The 20,481-nt window shown below is 40.8% G+C and overlaps 1 protein-coding gene across 3 annotated transcripts in view; it reads right to left on the minus strand.

The window, feature by feature from the left end:
• Nucleotides 1-873: 873 nt before the first annotated feature.
• ODF2 (outer dense fiber of sperm tails 2) overlaps nt 874-20,481 on the minus strand; it is a 20,973-nt gene continuing 1,365 nt past the window's right edge. Inside the window, exons 1-20 of one of the 3 annotated variants that reach the window (XM_010570974.1) lie at nt 18,632-18,716; nt 17,779-17,932; nt 16,245-16,370; nt 15,447-15,617; nt 13,832-13,998; nt 12,655-12,784; nt 12,224-12,355; nt 11,286-11,360; nt 10,217-10,288; nt 9,539-9,655; nt 8,457-8,642; nt 7,512-7,621; nt 6,688-6,823; nt 5,890-6,000; nt 5,123-5,227; nt 4,400-4,558; nt 3,400-3,500; nt 2,692-2,854; nt 2,207-2,332; nt 874-1,436 (exon numbers count right to left, since the gene is read on the minus strand). In XM_010570974.1, the coding sequence (XP_010569276.1) occupies nt 1,263-1,436; nt 2,207-2,332; nt 2,692-2,854; nt 3,400-3,500; nt 4,400-4,558; nt 5,123-5,227; nt 5,890-6,000; nt 6,688-6,823; nt 7,512-7,621; nt 8,457-8,642; nt 9,539-9,655; nt 10,217-10,288; nt 11,286-11,360; nt 12,224-12,355; nt 12,655-12,784; nt 13,832-13,998; nt 15,447-15,617; nt 16,245-16,370; nt 17,779-17,886 (2,469 nt within the window). In that variant the 5' untranslated portion in view covers nt 17,887-17,932; nt 18,632-18,716 and the 3' untranslated portion in view covers nt 874-1,262. Of the gene's footprint in view, nt 1,437-2,206; nt 2,333-2,691; nt 2,855-3,399; nt 3,501-4,399; nt 4,559-5,122; nt 5,228-5,889; nt 6,001-6,687; nt 6,824-7,511; nt 7,622-8,456; nt 8,643-9,538; nt 9,656-10,216; nt 10,289-11,285; nt 11,361-12,223; nt 12,356-12,654; nt 12,785-13,831; nt 13,999-15,446; nt 15,618-16,244; nt 16,371-17,778; nt 17,933-18,631; nt 18,717-20,481 lie in introns of those variants that run through there. The other 2 variants (XM_010570975.1, XM_010570976.1) reach the window with 2 other exon arrangements.

A 20,481-nucleotide genomic window follows, 5' to 3' on the forward strand; every position in this document is an offset into this window, starting at 1 on the left:
AATAAGGGCTAAAAGACCCTAGATGCAACACAACGAAAAGGAAAACCCAACATAACCAATTAAAGTGTAGTTTATTGTTTGTTTTACCATAGCACCTTTAGGATTTTTGAAGTGTTAAACATGCACACACACACAATTGCAGAACTCCCAAAAAACAATTAACTTAGAAAACCTTCATGAGAAATACTGCCCAATGACCACATCGCACATAAATAGCATACAAAAGAGATAAAAATAAAAACAATGTAAATTTTTGCCCCCAGAAGAATCATTTACTGGAAAGAAAAGGGCAGTAGAGCACACATGAGTTTTAGGGACTCAACACATTGAACACCCGATTTTCCAGAAGGTGCAGGCAAGTTTGATGAAGAAGTTGAGTATCCATAGCTGCTCTTTAATTGGCTTACGACCAAGTCAGTATTTCATGCACACCCTGAACTTGTGTGGCATTCACACCAAGACCCCAGCTGAAGTGCCACTGAGGTTAAACCACAATCTTTCCTTTGAATTCAGATGGTTTTGGCTCAGTCCTGGGGATATTCAGGATCAGGAAATCAGGGTGAGAGGAGTAAAGCAACATTAGCATCACACTCAGGAAAAAAGGTGAGGATCAGGGAATATATAAGAAAGAAGTGTAAAAAAAAAAAAAAAAAAATCATTATTTCTGGTATAAAACTGTTTATGAATGCTGTGGTGGTTCAGGAGATAATCTCTTGTACGTGTAGAGCCCAGGCACTTAAGTTATTTTCAGCTGCACACTTCTGGTGGATAGACCCTCTCTCACCATCCAATGTATCAATAGTTAAAAAAACAAACAAACAAACAAACAAAAATCCCACACACAAACAAAAAAACCCCACATGATCTCCCCAACACAAAAACAGAATGAAAAAGGAAGCATGAAAAGGAAAAGAGCTCTTAATAAACATTAACATGCTAAACAAACTACTGAAAGGTTTTAACAGATGAAACCATCAGGACCTTCCAGGATGAAAAGGACCTTTTCCATCATATGCAAAACTATCTGGTTTTGGGGCACAGTTTATGGTGTAACACAGACCTCCAGCATCAATCCGGTATTGCTGATAGCCCACACTTAGGACATATGCCACCATCATTTTATCATCTCATGCTGCAAGGAAAAGAGGAAAACATCTCCTGACAGTGACCCTGAAATGCCAACCTATTTTCTAAATAATATATGGCTTTGAAATAGGGCTCCTTTTGTGCTTAAAACCAGAGGTGCAAGGAGAGCATTGTCCTCATGGAGAAGAACGAGAGCGGCTGGGAGAGCCCAGCAAGGCACTTTCTCCAAAAACGTTAGCATAGGAAGACTTGAGGAACTGCACATAGTTTTGCATGCTGCGGTTGGTGCTCTCCGACTGCTCCAACCGATCCTTTAAATCCTGTAGGCGGCTTTCATAGCGGCGCTCTGCCTACATAAAGAAGCACAAAACACAGGCTGAAAGACAGTAGCATTCATTCTACTCACACTAAACTTAAACTGTTCCCCAAAAGTGCTGAAGACAGCAAGAATTAGCACAGCAGTAGATCACATTACCATAGATGGTGCTATGATATTTATAATTTGTTCTGCTCATTACCAACTCCATTCAGCAACCCGTTGATAAAAACAAGAGACAAAGCAGCTAATCAGTTTGGCTTTTGAAACTGATTAGCTATAGTTATGGGGAATTAAACACATTCTTTTCTGAAAAGCAACTTGAACTGATCCATGTGCCAATCCAATTCCAAGTAAAACTCAAGTAGCAAACAGGGTAAACAGGACATCATGAAAGATTCCCCTTCTTTCTTCTGGAAGAAATCATTTCCTCTAGAAGAGAAATTGCATCTCTCTCAGATAACCAAGCACAGTAAATGAAGTTGAAATCTGCCCATGGTATCTGGTGCAAATCTCATTTGAAGAAAGGTCTGATTCTTTTCGTACACGTACATGTAAGATTAGAGCAAGTTCATTCAGATCATTGCTATAAGTAACAAGCAAATGAGAGTCCACATTCCTGAATTAGTGACGTAACAGACATGTCATATCACACATCTGTCATGGACAGATAAAACAACATGTCACATTCAGACATGGCTCTGCATGATTTTTGCAGCATGTCCATAGGACCTTGGTTTATGGACTCCAGTTGCTGCCAGGACACCACCAGCACACCAAGAGTATCCCTTGCAAGTCACTCACATCGTCTTTGCTCCGACGCAATTGGTTCAACTCTGTTTTATTCCTACTCAGCTGGGTCTCCAAATCCAACATCTTGGACTGGGCTGCCCTCTCTCTAGACGTTGCTCGTTCTCGAGTTTGTTCCACCTACGTGTAACAACAGAACAACCATATTAAAGGGTTGTCTATGGAAGAATGATTTTTCCCTATCCTATTGCCCACAAAAGCCCTATCAAGTTTAATTGGACACATTCTCATACATAAGCAGCAGCTCAGTCTTTGTGTTTTCCTCTCTTCTGTTGTAAACTGGAGCACAGGGTTCAGTTTTTCAATGGTTTAAGTGCTGACAAACAGTACCAGCACATTTTATTATTTGTATTTCACTGAACATGATGATTTTCATGCATTTGGTCATAGGCTGAGGAGGTATTTCCAGCATTCTCGCTGTTCCCCTTTTACAGCCTAGGTAGTTTGGGGAAAATTCACAAACACAAGAAAATACTTACTTGTCTTTTGGCATCCTCAATGGCCATCTCCAACTGACGTGCCAAGGAGCTACATTCACGGGTCTTCTCCTCTAACCGCAGCTGACACTGGTGGATCGACTCCTCACGTTTTGCTATGACCTGAAGGAATTCTATATTCTGGGCACTCGTTGTCTCTAGTTTTCTAGGTTAAGACAATAAGGGAAGGAAACCTATTCATTTTAAATGGAGTGTGTTTCAGTCTGCCTTTTTGTCAGGTCCTGACTAGTCTGGGAATAGATTCTATTCCCCCTTGAAAGGTGAGCGCCCCAAGAAACACTTCTCCATTTCTCACATCAAAATCTCAAAGATTGAAGGACATACAGAGTACCCACATACCTGCATTTTCCCAGACAATGTCACTAAAAGGAATTCAGAAACACGGGTAAAAATACTGTAATATGTAGGTAACCTCAAAATTGTCAGGCTAGATTGGGCAAGGAGCTGGTTTATCTGCTATGTAAGCCATCATCCTTTCTAACAACATTCATAACAGGTGCTGCAAAAACATATAACTCTCTCTCCAGTGGAATGCTACTAGAGATCCTTGTGGGATAAACAAATGCACAGAACCCTGGAGGCACATGGGGAACTGGAACAAGACTGAAGCTGTTTCAATCCCCTGAAAAAACCATGAGAAGAGGATGGAAATGGAAGGTTAAGAGAGCAAGAAAGCCTAATATTTCTAACCTTTCTAGCTCCTCCACCTTCAAGGTGAGCTGCTTTTTCTCCTCCTGGGCAGACTGATACCTCTCTCTTGTCATCTCCATTTTGTCCCCCTGGAGCTCAATCTAAAAATTACAGTAAGTAATTACTTTACAGAGTAGTCTCTACACACACACAACCAACCACCTAAAACATGTGCAGCTCTCCAGAAGGAAACATGCTCAATTCATAATTTCTGGAGAGCCCCAGAAAAGGAACAGTGGATAGAAAAGCAAAGCACTAAAACATCTATTTTGTTGGTGGTTCCAGTTAATGTTTGGAAAGGTATGAAGAAATTCTTCCGTATTGCAAATGAAAAGCCAGGTCTGTAAACGCTTGCATGCAGAGCAGCCACCTGTAAGCACAGCAAAGCACACACATTAAAAAGCAGCCACATACATGACAGCAGCCCACAAAGGCATTAGAGTCTGAAATACCAGGAAGGTTTATAATTCCAAGCCAATCAGAGTAAAGCAGTCAGACTGCAAGATCATTTGCTGCATCTTGAGGCATGGTTGTAGAAGTCATGCCTGTCTGTAATTGCCCTGCAATACCTATGCAGTCCTGGGGACAAAAAACAGAGACTGGGAAAACAACCTGAAATTAAGTGAGAAATTGGGTGAGAAAACAAGGTTGAGACAGCACTATCAGCAGACAACCACAGGAGGGAAAGCTGACAAGATAATGGAAGTAACAGAAGCAAGTGTTGGCATTAGCAAGTGTTGTCACTGCTGCTATTCAAGTCCCAATAAGGTTCTGCACTGAGGGACGAGAAACTTTTCAAACAGTAAGGAATGCTACCAGCTACACTGCTAACTTCTTGCACAAAGACATAGCACACACCTTTATTTTGCAGTGCACGTTTAATCTTTTCAAAAAGAGACGAAAACAGAGACGCAGTTTGAACCTTCCTGTGATTAGAAATTCATCTTGGTCTCAGACTTGCGGATTGCAGTGCTGCAGGTACTTTCTGCCAGTCCCTTACCCGCTGACGAAGATCTGCAATCATGACAGACAGGTCCACGTTCTTCTTCTCATAACTCTGAAGCTGGTCCTGACATTCTGCTAGCTGTGTCTCTGTGATCTTTAGTATCTCGGGCAGCTTTTCCAGTTCAGCAAGCTGGCTCTGGAACTGCTTACGCGCCTACAGTCAAAGAAGAGAACATGAGGAACTTTCAAATGTTCATAAGATCAAGACTAAAAAATTTCTCAACTTCAGTGAAGCTTTGTTAGTCTGCAACCGTGATGAGACTGTGCGGATATTTGGCCAGTGTTGGAGTTCAAAGCCTCAGGTCTTCTCCTACTCCAAAAGGCTTTCTCTTAGGATTTGGCATTCCCTACGGATGGAGAGAGAATGAGTATCTTGGAACCTGGGCTTCAATTTTACTAGAAGTACAAGCTCTTTTTTGAGGACAGCTGTTCCACATCAGACAATGGTGTAACCTGCATAGTCCGCTGTTCTAAACCACTATTTCTGCAGCAAAGGACACACTAAGCAATTTAAACACCTGAAGAACACCATATAGTAAAAAAGAAGCTGCTAAATATTCAATAAATTTTGCAGAAGGAACAAGTCCTGAGAAAAACTATTGGAAAAGGCAAACTCAGATAAGCCTTTTATTTCCTATTCATAGCCATTTTTCACTACATTCAGAACATTAAGATCCATGAATGTTTACAATATATCAGTCTTTAGAGGAATAGTTACCAGTTCAATCTCCTTGTTCATTTCATCCTTTAGTGTCTTGTTCTCTTTATCACACTTCTCCAGTTTTGCTGCCACATCATCTGCTTCTATTCGGGTCTTCAACACCTGGACATTCAAAAAAAACCCCACATACTTTATCTGCTATATGTAGTTTTCAACAAATGTGCAATGCTTTGGAGTAACTAAAACTGCTCAAGGATCAGCAACAAGTTTCCTGCCACACTAACCACCACTCCAGAACTATATTTGGAAGTTCACTTTCTGCTTCTGCCACCTGGACAATTTGGGCTTTCCACCAAATGTTCTCCCCTTTTGCCTTGTCTTCCTACTACCACAATATGCAAAACGCTCCCCCCCAAAAAGCAGCCAAGGAACAGTACTTGGCACACTAAAAGTCAGAAGAAAGCATCTCACTATTCCCCTTTACTTTTTGAAAAGGAGCAGGGAAAAGTGAAGTAATTAAAACCAGTCTTTTGTTTTCCATTAATCAAGATCTCTGCTGTGGGAGTCAGTTCTTCCTAATGACCAAGTTATCAGCACATAGTGAGGAAGGCAAGACTTCCACACTTTGGCATACAGCACATGGCAGTCTGGATGCTGCCATTTGAGTAAAAATCAGGCTAATAAAGACAAAAGGACCAAAGCCATATGAAACTGCAACATCCTCCAAGAGCAAACAAAGGGTTAAGGCACTACAGAATAAGCCACAACAGTGAAGGGAGAAAACATGTTTGTGCAAGGGCTGAAGGTTTTGATAAGATGCCTACCTGTGACTTGTAGGTTTCAATCAACCCTTCGTAGTTCCTAACAGAGCTCTTGAGCTGCTGCACTTCCATCTGCGCTTGGTTCAGCTTTTCCTCCATTGGGACCACACTAGCCTAAAAAAGAAAACATCTTCCATTGAGCACTTGGAAGTAAATGCCACGCTAGCTGTCTAACATTGTCTAGACTAAGAAAAAAATACTTTTGTCAGTGTAAGTTGGTAAAACTTTCCAGACTTCAGTGGATTACCAAATTTACATCAGCAGGGCACAAAGGTTTGGGATGGATGTGCAGTCTTTCCACTTGCCTGAATGAGCTGTGCTACTTGGATTAGGGCCACTCCTTATTTGGATCAATGCCTAGCTTTCCAAGAAGAAAATAATGTAGGTCACCTACAAGATCACAGTGGTAAGAGCTGACAGGAGAAAAATACCAGCCATTTTTTTTATTCTGGAGATTACCATTCTCTCTGCATGAGCTACTGTTGTTTGTTCTCTGGCCAGCAGCATGAAGATGTAAGGACAAGATGTAAGATCCCAGCTGGAAGAAACAGTATTTGGATTGGAGATACTCCTAGCCAAAACGTGGAAGAAACCCAGTCATCTCAGAATGTTCACTTTCTTTCTTTTATGTCTCTTTCCGGCATACTTGCCCTGTCATACTCAGGTTATGGTAAAACTGGTTTGAAAATAAATGGCAGCAATGGGTGCAATTTAATTCTGTCCTCAGAGGTCAAGCAACTTGTTATAATTTCTCCTTTTTTTTCCCTAGCATTTCAGCTTCAAACCCCTAGAATAATTGACCTTTAGCCTTTCATTCTCCATTTTGAAAGAAGTGGTCTCTGTAGTCTGTCGATGCAATTTATCCACCAAAGCTTCTCTGTCCTCCCTCATCTTGTCCTCCAGGGTTGTCTGCTGTTCCAGCAAGTCTGCAACACGGCTGCCATACAGAAAGAAAATTAATCCTTAAGTGACAAGAAAGAATAAGACTCCTAACCCTTGAAAATTAGCTTCAGAAACATGGCTTTTCCCTATCTTTTCATCTTCCTTCTCCAGTCACATATGCACACTTATCTGTTACACTGTTCTACCACCTCAATCTTCTTAACCTGCTGGAAATTAACTTGAGTTGTCCCCCTGGAGCCCAGATACATTGCCTCCAAGATACACAGGATAGAGGTACCTCTCTCTTGTCTCGTACCTACCTATATTCTCCCGCAGCAACAGTGGTACTGCAGTGATACCAACATATTTATTTACCTTCACAAAAAAATTGGCACAAACTATACTGCCTATCTCTTCTAATCCCTTCCATTCAAGCATCTCAAACAGACCTCAAAAGAGAGATAACCTTAATTCTTTCAAAGCATTACAAAATGGCAAAGGAACAGAGCTTTAAGGGTCAGCAAACCCTTAAAAAGCCTGCCTTTGCTGTGGCAAGTCAGCAGCAGAAGCCACATCTCTCTCTAAATTCTGCTCTAGCCCTTAAGCAGTGCTGGTTTTGCTTGGATATTTACAGGCAATCCAATTAAATTATTCAATTTAATGAAATTATTCAATTAAATTATCCTTGAACTTAGAACTCATCCCCATTCATGCTTGTTTCTCCACACTAATTTTATTTTAACCTGTTCAGTGTAACCATTTCCAGTTCAAGGTCACTCTTGTCCTTTACTACTTTGTTGTAGCGACTCCTCCAGGATTCCAGAGTAGACAGTGCCTCAGCAACATAACTGTCCTATCAAACAAAAGAAATACATGAGGAAAAGAGCAAGGGTGAAAAAAAGGTCACTGGACATGGGATATGCAGACAATATGCAGAGATGCTGATATGGGTAAGCATGATGCACGCAGAGACTTCACTAAGACTTTTAACATATTGAGGACAAGTATTTATTTTTATTCTTCCTGATCCTTCAGAGAGGTGTTCTCCAACACTACTGTCAGCCAACAGACATAACAGCAGTGAAAGAAGCATCCTCTTTGAAGGCAGATGAACTATCATAAATACAAAGCATGGCTAAGATTCTACTAGTGGCTCTGGTGCCTGGAATTCTAAAAACAGTGGAGAAAAAAGAAACCAATCAAGTAGCGTGAAACCCATGTTCTCTTCTGATTTTAGTCCTAACTTTTCTACTTTTTCCTGATATCCTTCAGTTGTTTTTCAACAGGAAATTCCAGTACAACTCTAAGTCTTTGTACTTTTCTGCTCTGTGACTAGTTTCTCAATTAGCAGCCAACTCTATTCAGAATTTTCAGCCAAAACCACGATGCTTTATTTTATCAGCTTTTGTCAACCCTCAGATGGTTCTAAAGAACCAGGCAAAAAAACAGATCTGCTAGTTTAGTATGTTCTAAATTATTTTATGTCCTAAGTTAAGGACATGCAGTGAATATAGTGACAGCTGAGAAAACTGGATTTGTCCTAAACTTAGCATAAATGGGCCAAAGCATCAAGACAGAAATAAATCTCATTAGTTGAAAGCAGAGACTCTCCCCAGGGCTGCTACCAGAAGTGAAAGATTTAGATGCATGATCTGAAATGAGGTCTCTCTTCCTGTATTATCAGGTACCTTTTCTGCTAGCTGGACAGCTAATTGCTCTGCATACTCTTCACTTCGCTCTGCCCGCTCTTTCTGTGCATGGATGGCTTTCTTCAGGGCCTCTTTATCACGGTCTGCCTTCTGCCTTAGTTCTTTCAATTGTTGCATGATATGTTCCACCTCTGCCTTATGCTGAGCTTCACTGCGCTCCAAATTCTGCAGCAGGGGGAGAAAACACACCACACAGAATAATGTCCTTATATCTGCATACCCAAAGCAGCAACTAATTTCCTAGAAACAATGGAGAGAGCTAGGATAAACCCCCAACCTCCAGCCTGGGGGTACTTGCAATCACATTTCATCTACACAATCTCGTTGTAATGCTGACAGGCATGTCAGCATGACATGGCTTCCTTTCCTTCCAAGTCTTCCTTTCTTCTTTCATAAGCTGCTCTCTAAAATACTTATTTCCTCTCCTGACCAAGATAAATACTGGTCTACCAGTCTTTTGATCTACCTGAGAACATTCTCTTTATTAATTGAAAGGCTCACATATAATAATGTTGCTTTATGCAGCTATATAGCTTAACAGAATTAAAGCTCTTCTAAACCATCAACATACATATGTTCATCACAACATCAATAGATATGTTAAACATAAGACTTTGAACAAGATAAACCAGGGGAACTTTCGCCTCCTCATTAATACTGTAGAAAGCATGCATGAGTGTGATCAAATACAGGAAATCATGGCACAGCATTTTTCCCAGAAAGCAAATTAAATAATTTACAATCTGTCTTGATGCTTGACTAAATTAAAGCCATCTTTTAAATAATTATGCAATAATTAACTTAGGAAAAAAAAAATCTAATTAATGCACATAGACCTTAAGGCTATGATTTTGCCTCATGCATCAAAAGTGAAGAGATTTTCTTCTTCTTACTTCATTTGAAAAGTATGCTGTGTGTTAGTGGCATAAACATCACCAGCCACTATTTCAGTCTACCAGACACAGCAGAAGAATAGTTGGTGAGTGCTACTTCCCCTGTCAGTCAATTCAGTTCATGAGAGTAAATGAAGAGACAATCCCCAGGGACCACTGAAAACATACCCGTATCTGTATAGACAGACGATTGTTCTCAGCTTCTTTGTTTCGCAACTGTGCTTGTAAATGGCCTCTCACAGCCTCCATAGATTTGGAGAGTTCGCATGCTGTCTTTGCCTGGTCCTAAATAAGAAGCAACAAGACGCACACCTTTTTCCTCAACAAGCTAATAGAAGAAACACTTTATAATATGTAGCAGTCTCAGATTTCTTCACTGAACGATCTCCAGCTACCTCCACTTTCCTCAGATGGACCCTCACAGCTGTTCTACTCCAACAAAATGGGGAACAAATGAGTAGCCATTTATTTTACATCACATGTGAATGACTGGCCTGAAAGATTTGTTCTGAGGCATAACACCCTTTATATCTGATCTCTTCCCCTACATTCCCCTTTTACTTCCTGAACAGAGAAACAGACTGGAATTTGACATCAGGAATCAACAGAACCTTAAACAGAAAGGCAATTCAGCCCAAGCAAAGAGAATACTACCTATTCATCCTTGTGAAGGGTGTCTTATTAGCAGAACACAGAATCCACAAGTGTGTGAGAATTGGTAGCTGTCTGTCTAGTTTTATAAGCAAGCCAGTCATCCCTTAAAAAGTAACCGTCTACAAATACAAACCCATATTTTGGACTACTGGAAGGTGGAGCAGGGAGAAGAACACAGAAAAAGGGAACTACCTTTTCTGCCTGTATCTGAATGGTAAGATTGTCCACTTCTTTTTCTTTCTCCTGAAGCCTCATCTGAAGTTGCTGGGAAAACAAACACCACTCAGATGTTAAGTAACAAACACATTTAGGTTGGCAGCTGGAGGGAAAGAGGTGTAACTGCCTCCCTCCTGAGACCCTCTGATCTACAGCGCACTGTCTGGTATCCGCAGCAACAGCATCCTCAGTGCTAGAAAAAAACAGGCTGCATTCTCCTCAAGCAGAAAGCAAAAGGGACGCACATACATTTGTGTAATAGGGCATAGGATACCCGGTCAATAACGAGCATCTGACAGGAATATATACTCCACAGACATAAAAGGGCATTACCTATGTCTCACAGCAAGTTTTGTAACTTGTGGCAATGTAAGAACTTTTTTCTCAGTTTACAGATAAGGGAACGAACAAAAACTGGCACCAGGTCACTCGCTCATTCAGAGACAGAAGCAGACACAGAAAGCTTACCCTCTTCATGCTTTTCTATCTCTAAGGATAACATGATAAACATACATAAACAGTAAGATGATTTCCAAACTGAAGAATTCTATACTGACCATCCTGACCATCAGGCGTATTTTGGCAGTAGATATTTGTTCTCTCCCACCCTCAGAGTTTTCTTTTTAAAGAAACATGTAGTACAATTTTTGCTTTGTACATTCAGTACCATAAGAAAAGGTAAGCAGAATCATTTGTGCTTAAACATAAGAACAGGCTTAAGTTCTCCTTCATAGCTGAGACCTGTAAATCCTAATGGTGCTTTTATATGTAGGTCTCAGTTGTGCTATCCCCATTCTAAGCTCCCGTATTTCAAAGGCTATGAAAATCTATCCACTTTGAAATGTAGGTTATTAACCAGAGGAGCAATGTAGTGGCTCTGATTACCACAAAAGCCAAAGTATCTTTTATTGGTCTAAAAGGCAGTAGTGTAAGACTTGACAGCTGAATACAAGACAAAGAAGAGCTTGTCATTTTAGATCTCTCTGCTTTATCATTTAAAAAAAAAAAGGGGGAAAAAAAAAAAGAGAGATTGTGGTTTGCTTACTGCTTTCTCTGCATCTGAGTCAGCCAGCCTTTTCAGCAGTGCTCCTTGCCGCTCCAGTATCTTCTGAACATCCTTCTACAAAAGAAATATGTGAGAAAAATTGTTAACTAAAAAGTCAATTTTATACAGATTCTTTAAATGGAGCTGGGCAAATCAACCATTTCCTCACAGTTGCAGCAGCAGTTCTCAGAAGATACCCAGAAGCATCAAATTTGCTAAATATTTCACATATCAACCCATCTCAGAAAGCTTTCCCACTTCTCAGTCAAAGATTATAATAAAAAGCATGATGGCAATTTAAGATCTTTCTGAACTCTCCTGCTACTCAGGGAAAGTCCTGTGGAAGAACTCAGTCCTTTTATTCAGTCTCACTGGTGGCTGAAAGAACTGTTACCATCAGCCTGCTTTTGTTCAAATGGAATATAAACTACAAGAGGAATAGCAATTTCATTTCTCTATTGCTCTTACAAGCAGTATAGAATTGTTCTGTACAAGCAGTACAGAACCGTTTACAATTTCTCTGTTATTGCTCTTACAGCCTACAAAAATAAAGCTCTGAACATCCTTAGGCTCCCATTAGCTAAGGCCTTGTCTAGTCCTCAGACTTCAGCCAACGCAACTGTAGCAGTAACGTTTCAGACTAGCATGATCAGCAGATACAGCTGTATCCAGATGAGAAAATGCTGGCAACACAGTAGTGCCCATCTATACCTTTTAATAGAGTCAAAGACTTAGATGCTCTAACATCCTCACAGCAGAAAAGTCAGTCTTACTGTGTGACGTAGACAGGGATAAAAAAAAACCTAACCACTCTTTATGACACTGGGTCAACAGAAGGGTTGGAAAAAAAAAAAAAAGAGCAGTTAAAAGCTCTCAAACTCCACTTCAGTCCGCAAGACAACATAGCCTCCTGTGTTCAAGCACACAGCACTGCTCACCTCCCGGTTTTGCTGCTCTCTGAGAAGTTCTCGTAGTGTCCGGTTGGTTTCTTCAAAGGTACTCAATTTCTGGAGCAGAAGCTCTTTTTGTCTTGTCAGTGTGTTAATGTCTGAGCTGCTCATGTGTTTCTCCTAGAGGAAAAACAAAACAACAACAACAAAAAATGAGAGGAATTGTTCACCTGGAGTTAATGTATGAAGCTGATACAAGCATAAGCAGTGAAATAGTCAGCACCACGTGTGCAGAAGGTGACTGGATGCTGCAAGTAAATACCCCACTTCCAAACAAAACTAGCAAACGTCTTAAGCATATTAAAAACCTCCACTTTTCCATATATCTTTCTGGATCAGCAACTGTAATATTACATTTGTAAGACAACCATATAACAGGCCAATATAGCAAAGGCAAGAACAAAAAAGGCAACACCTACAATGTTGAGTCTCCCAATTGTATTTTTCAGGGCATGGATCTGCCTGGCTGCTGCTGCTCCATCCCTTTCTGCCTCACTCAGCTTGGACATCAAACACTCCTTCTCATGCTGCAAGTACTTTTTCTGTAGCCTGTAATGAGAATTAAGCCATCAGAGAAACATGAAGCTTTGACAGCTGTACCAATCACTACTGATATACAGTTGATTGGGTTAAAACTCACATAAACCCTCAAATCAGAGGATAAAAGCTCTAAACAAACACTACTTAAGATTTACCCTCTTCCAAGTGTGGAAGTTCTTCTGACAGCAGCAAGTAGAAACCAGAAGCTTGCTAGGATCACAGCTATGAAACAGGAATTTAGGGGGGACAAATTGGGCTTATACAAAAGCCTGCACACACTTTAAACCCAAAACACAATGCTGTGCTTTTCCTGGTCACTTAAGCCACACCAGAAATAAGACTCCAAATGGCTGAACATGAAATAGGAAAGCACATCAAGATATACTGCTCAAAGTTTTTAGCCAGGGCTATTAATCTCAGAAGCATTCACAAAGTTTTCTGAAAAAGGAATACCCAGTACTAACTTCCAAGTGATCTTAAGGAAAAAATAAAACTAACTCTCTTAAAACACTAGTGTCCCCCTGGAGACACAAACTTCCCTAATTCTTTAGATACAAAGCAGATACAAAAACATTAGACTTGGAGACCTTCAGGTCACTAAGAAAAAAAAAAATGATTCAGTCCTCTCAGGGGCTGTCACTCCTCTCTCAGTGTGATTTTCACAAAGGCCAAAAATTCTCCTCTAGTTTTCAGCTCCATGTTTATTCATTTGTTGCTCTACCAGTATCATCCCAATTCAAACAGTGTCTCTTAACCTTCAAGATATTAACTGCAGAGCTAGGATGACCCTCCAGTAGGCCACACAAGCCAATCGCTCTCAGGTTCCTCTCAGTATTTTTTCCGTTCCAATAATCATTCTAGAGCCCTTCTCTGCAGCTATTGCCATCTGAAGTCCCCCTTCTAAAAGGTGATGAAAAACCCAAGAACATCAGTTCTTCAGCAGCACTGCAACCCAGGGTATAAACTACAGCCTCAAGTAATGTTAGCAATAAAGGAGGTAGGTGCCCTGTAAACACCGCTACTTGCAGTAACTACAGACAACTGGAGCTTTCTTACACAGTCAGATCTTTCTCTTCCTTTATGCGCTCAATATTGCGCCTGAGCAGTGTATTCTCATGTTCTGTTTCTACCAGCTCTTGTGTGACCTCATTCAGTTCTTCTTTCTGCTCCTCAAGGAGACGCTTTGTCATTTGCTGCTGTTCCTCCTTTTTCTGAAGCTTGGCCTGATGAAGATATTTAAATAGAACTTAAGACAAACCAGGTGCTTTTAAAGTGATTTTTTTTTTTGCCTAGATACTTCCAGGCTGTTCCTGCACACAAAGGGCATAACTCACTTATTGCCTGGAAATACCTCCCATCCCATGAACACTGGGAGACACAAGTGTCCTGGCTCTAAGTCAAACACCAAAAATTGTCATCAACCACGAGACATGTGACAGACCTCAAACATGGCAAGAAAGGAGCTCTGGTAGCAGTCCACATGCTGGAGATGCCTCCCATTGCTCCACTTGCTTTGTGAGATCCAGGGAACTGGGTGAAATCAACCTAAATAGTCCCTGGCATTTTTGTTTCCATCTACCCATTTTGGATTTCCCAGGACATTCTGTGACAGCTCAGTGTCACTGCTAGTAGTGTGGTTGGAGTTGTGTACAGACTACTCAAGAACTGAATGGGGCTCAGAAGTTGACTACTGCTCCTCATGAATGACATGTGCATCCCATGTGGCAGTTAAGAGCACTACAAACAGTTGAAGATATGCAATAAGAGAGAACGTAGAGGGGGGTTGAACTACTGTACTGGACTTGTTTCTTTTTGCAGCAAAAAAAAGAAGGTCACTGGCAATTCCCTGGCTTATACAGAATTAAAGCTAACAAAATTAATGTGATCTTACACCATGGATTTAAGTGACACCATCAAACATTTAGATTAACTTATTAATTAACTTATTGAAAGTATCAAAATGGATTTTTGTTTTACAATCATACAAGTAATTCCATTAAATTTTGTAGTATAAATAAAATGGAAAACACTTAACAGAAGAATCTACTTGACTCAAATCCTATTCTTATTCACTGATTTGAACTTCATGTAGTTTTGAGTAAAATAATTAGACGACAAGATTTGCTACCCTCAGTGTTAACTCAAAGTTAAAAATGCAGTTTTCCCCCACAATAATGCATCTTATGAAATCTGGAAACATCTCCTAGCCACTTTTTAAATTATGTCAAGTATGTAAGAGACTATTTATCTGGAAAACACAACATCACTGGGTTGCACCTTTTGAAACGGAGTCAGAAGAAATAATCTTGTTAAGTGGGTTCTTTGACAATAAAACATAACCATACTGTAGTTTTCACCTTCTGGAAGGACCAGTTTTCAGATTTGGGGCTTGGGAAAAGACATTATTTGGAAACTGAAGCACAGCAATACCTTATTAAATGGATAATATTTTAAAATGTTTCATAGTAGGGCTTAGTAAATTTCTCCCTAGGATAGTTCAGCTCTTCTAAACAACTCAGACTGGTTAGCTTGCTTAAAAAAGAAGGAAAAAAAAAAAAAAATCAAAGGCCTGGGTAATCTTCCATTGCAACAAGACTTGACTCCAGTCTCCAGTGCCAAACAATCAGCTACAAAGCCTGAGTAAGCAGGTAACTTTACACTATCTCCTCACCTCATTCTTCAGTGTTCCCACCACATTCATCAGGCTATCTAACTTCTTTTCATATTTGTTCATTTTGCAGTAAACTGCATCTTCCTCATCTGTAGAGAGGTCACTCAAGCGCAATACTGACAGCATTTTTTCTGAATCTGGAGGTGTAATTTCTAGGCGGTGAGTTGGTCCCTAGTAGAAAAGCAATGAAGAGCATAATTTTTTTAGTATAAAGTTATAACAGTATTCTAACCCTAACTCTGCCACAAACAGAGACCAGGTCACATCACTGCAATAGGGCTAGTAAGGAAAAAAAAAAAATTGTAAACAGCTCTTTGATTTCCATCAGGGAAAGGTCAAGAATGCAGAAAGACTAGAATGGAAAAAGAAGAAAAATTAATGAAAATTCAAATTCTTATCTAGGAAGAGCCAGGAATACAAATGGCAAAACTATCAACCCATGAGAAAGAAAATATTACACAATACTACACAAATGCTCCATGCTTTGGAAGAGACTAAGAACAGCAGCCGCTTGCTGTGCCTCCAGATGAGATTTTGAAGGGGACTAATAAAACTACAATAAACAAATAAATTTGTCTGGCTTCTAGAGGCAGAAAGGCACGATATGGCCATAGGCTGCTAATTAATTTCCAATTTTTCTATATTAAAAGGTGAAAAAGATTTCAAGAAGACACTTAAAATGGATGGTAGGTGATAGTAGCCTTCTTTCAGATCAGCCCAGCTCCCTCACTACACAACTGCTCTCTTCAATCTCAGATAAACTTGAAAGTTTGTTTTAAAGAGAAAAATCAATCATACCTCCCATTTGCAGGTGGACTCCCGGACAGATGTTTTGCCTGGGGGCATCCAGGGGGCCTTAGTTTTCACCCGCACAGCTCGGCACGTGCTTATGGTATCCCCTTTCATTTTCTGTTTGTGCTTTTGCTAAAGAAAGAGAAAATAAAATAAATCACAGACTTTTAAGGAACCATGTATAATTTTTGGTGCTGCAAAACCAAATGAAAGTTTATTAATACAAAAAATCACATAGTGTTTCACATGATACATCAGATAAGACAAGCCAGCAGCCATCAGAGGAGGCTAACACCAGCCAGAAGGAAAGGTTATTGCACATTCAGTTGACAGTATGGCTAGGTGTAGTACATTCTTCTCTATCACATAGCAACTCTGTTATATCACCGGGATACCTGCACTTGTGTTGTGACGAGAGTCTTACCCAGTAGGCCAGGGCTGGGAGTTCGGGGAGGGGGGAAAGGAAGTCTCCTCTGTATGGAGATACACCAAAATATACTGCAATACAACCCATTCACGTGAAGAAGGAACAACCTGGGAGATCCCTTCTCCACTCCAGATTCAACTCACAAAAGAGCAGCTATATCATTTGACAACAGCACCACCAGAGAAAAAAGAACAGTGCAGTGTGATTGGTTATGAAAAGCCCCTGATGTGTTTTCCCTGCTTTGCAGTCAACTAATAAATCCACATTTACTTGTGTTGAACTCGAGGTGCTCTAACTGAAGGAAAGTTAAAGTGTTTTTGCACAGTTCTAACCTTACAGAAAAATCAGATGTTCTAAATATTCCCTACAGGCAATTAACTAATAGGAGTCATTGATCTCACTGTCAGGCCCTAGCCTGTTATGATATTTGCCATTAGCAACAAACACAAAATTAATAGAGTGCTTAGAACAGGATGTTTGCACATAAGGAAGAATGAGATAGCAACTTCCATCACCTCTTGAGAACAACTTTACATAAACATCCAGCTATAAAAGAGGATATGAAATAGCTAGATACTCAACTCCAGTATTGCCTTCTACCTACTGCGGATAAGGCTATGAAGAGATCCTCTTTGCTGCATAGCTCAGAGGACTGAGAAGGTGCTTAATGCCAGAAGACAGTTTGAATCCAGACTCTTTTTTTATCTAAAAATATTTATTTTAATACAATGAAGATGGAATTTGAAACACCTAGATATTACCTTTCCCCAAACCCTTCCTACAGAAATAGTGATGAAGCCAAAGAAAAACCATTGTCAGGACACAAATCCAGGAAACAAAAGAAAAAAAAAATTCCCCCAAACCACATCACATGGGAAGCAACACTCCTCACAATCACACACTTGAACATGAAAAGTAACTATATATTCTATATCATACTTAAATTGTCTTAAACACAGAAGACATGTTACTGAAAATGCACCATTGAATATGAATTCAAGTCTTACAGTTCTAATACAATGGTAAAACAGACCTTGAAGATTTTGTGGTGCTTCTAGGACCGTTCACCTTCCTCTTTGTAGCCCTTAAAAACACCCAGCCACACACTCCTACCTGGCATTTTGCAGGTGTGGTTTTCTGACCCTTTTTAATATGGACATGGACAGGGGTGTTTTCATCCACATGGACGTGCAAAGGGGGAGATGAGGAACGGTTCTTCATGGCTCTTCTCCCACAAACGGGAAAGGGCAATACAATGAAAGGAAACCTGTGAATAAGGAAACTGGAAATAACAACATTTCCCTCTATGCCAGAGACCAACAATGGCCAGCTTTGGTTAAAGTTGGAGGTTTCTTTCAGTAGCATCTGCCATTTTGAATTGCACACTATTTTGCTGTAAAGCTAGGACTAATACAAGTAATTTCTCTGTTTCTGGTATTTTTTGCTTTTAATGTGGTTATTAAAGACCAAATATAGTTGACGGATAGCAGGTGTCTGTAAGAGTCATTGGAGTTCACAGTCTTAGAGCAAGTGAGCAAATCAAAGGTTCCAGTAACTAACACAATCTGATTATGAAGAGAAATTTGAAGTGGCAAGAAGAGAAGCATTAATTTAACAGTTCAGTCAAGACAAATCAACAGGAAGCCATCAGATCCTTCCATCCTAGAACCTGAACCTGGTAAACTCATATATCCTTAATTTTAAGTGTCTTTTTGAAGTTAAACTAATGCTTAAAAGCTTCTGGATCACGGCATTTCTTTAATCTTCAGAAAAAAGCATAACCTTAACCAATACCTAACACAATGTGGAAAAGCCTAGAGACACAAGGTTAAAGTCATCACCTGTGAGCTTGATGCTTTGGTTGAGGTAATGGTATAATGCAATTGCAAATCTTACAAAAATCCACCAGCAGCACTTATCTCATTCTGGCAGAAAGGTTTTTGTCAGCCTAGGTAAAATTACTTACAGTTATTCTAAAGCTTTTAGCTCTTCTTGACAGTGTGCTCTGTGCAGAGACTGAAGTCACTTCATTGTTGATGGATGAGGGACACCTGATACAGAAATAATAAAAGGACCACTAATAGGAAAAGGTGCCAATTTCTGAACATCATCATCCTTTTGATTTAAGGCAACATGCAAGCTCAAACATATCAAATGTATGAACCCAAACAACAAAAGTTGATGTGTCCTGGCTTCCTCTGACAAACATGCGATGAGGGAAGGACCGAGATTATAATTCCTTACATACTGATGACGAAAGTTGGTTTAAACAATGGAAAATGTTTTGTACAATCACACATGATGGGTTTACCCAAAGTTACAAACCTTCAAATTCTAACTGCAATTTTTAACCAGTTTCATAAGGAAAAAAGGTCTGAACAGTTCCAGGGTACCTGTACATCCCCTCCCAAACACCACACCCTCCCTAAATTCTGCCATCATCAACAAATTCTGTAAAACTTGACTGAAATGTTGAGATTCTAGGTTTATATAGTTTTGCAGGCTGAAGAGACGTGTCCAAATTAGCACTCATGCCGAAGAAAACCCAGCACCACACAGACTCGTGTTGCAATGTGGTCACTGCCTACCCAGCAGATACATGAGTACTGGTTGGCTAACCAGTAGCACACACAGAACTGGGAGTCAGCTACAGCACGAGCAGCTTCTTGCCTGGTGGTTCTTGGGGGACTGGAAGAAATGAGAGGGAGGGAGGAGGGATCTCCAAAGGACTAATATCTATCGGGGAGTGACAAAGTGGTGGTATATCAGGCTTAGTTAGCTAACCTTATGGTAACACTCCTTCACAATTTGCTATGTAATGACAAGTGTTACAAGTAAAGTGCTGCTTGTGATGCAGTAGAGCAGGATTTTGTACAATACTTCTGCTAGACTAGAATTTAGATCACTTGCTATAGCTCATTGATTAATTTGTTGGCTTACCAAGGTTCATGTAATAACCTACTCTAAATAAAACTAATAATACTGCATCTGTTTTTAAGCAGTATGTGTTTAAGACAAAACACACCTGTATATCATGTCAGATTTATGAACGTTACAGAGGGGAAGATGCAGCCGTACTTCCCTTGGTCAGAAACAGGAAGCAACGGTTTTCTGAAGGAAAAGGGTCCCCCAGCTTCTAGCTATGAAGAACTCCAAACACCGCTGGGCGTTTTAATCCTCTCCTTCCCGAGGAGAGCTTAAACTCTCCTCAGGGCTAAACGTGCGCATCAGCTCCAGCACTGACTGAGAACTTCGGCAGAGCTTTTGAATCACCACAGGTGAAACTCAGATGCTGTCACCCAGCTTTCGCCAGCAACAAGGTTTATTCCAGAAGTTTAAGTGACCTCTCCTGCCGTCTCTGGAGGCTTTTCAAAGAATCTCTGGCTACCTCAGGCTGGCAGGGACCTTGTCTGGGGTCAGCCTCCTGTCAGAGCAGGACCAGCTCTGAGGTCAGAGCAGGGCTTTACCCAGGCGGGGCTGGAAAACCCCCAGGGGTGGCACACACACACCCCCCTCCCAGCAGCCCGTCCCCACGCCTGCCCCGACACCCAGCACGCCTTCCGCCCTATATTTGAAGTCGCCTGATAGTTCCCGCTTTCCCTCGCAGCGGGAAGAACCATCCCAAGACAGGAGGTGCTACTAACACGGCGGGGAAGGCGCCGAAGAAATAATTCCCGGGGGCTCCGACATCCCCGCGGCCACACGCCGAGGGGACCCCCGCCCTCCCCGGCCGGGACGGGGACCGCCCCCCTCAGCGGGCCCGGCGCGCCCCTACCCCCTCACCATGAAGGGCCGCGCGAGGTCCGCTGCCGCCTC

Source organism: Haliaeetus leucocephalus, unplaced genomic scaffold (genome assembly GCF_000737465.1).
Source record: "Haliaeetus leucocephalus isolate CR32 unplaced genomic scaffold, Haliaeetus_leucocephalus-4.0 Scaffold306, whole genome shotgun sequence".
NCBI classification, from domain to species: domain Eukaryota; kingdom Metazoa; phylum Chordata; class Aves; order Accipitriformes; family Accipitridae; genus Haliaeetus; species Haliaeetus leucocephalus.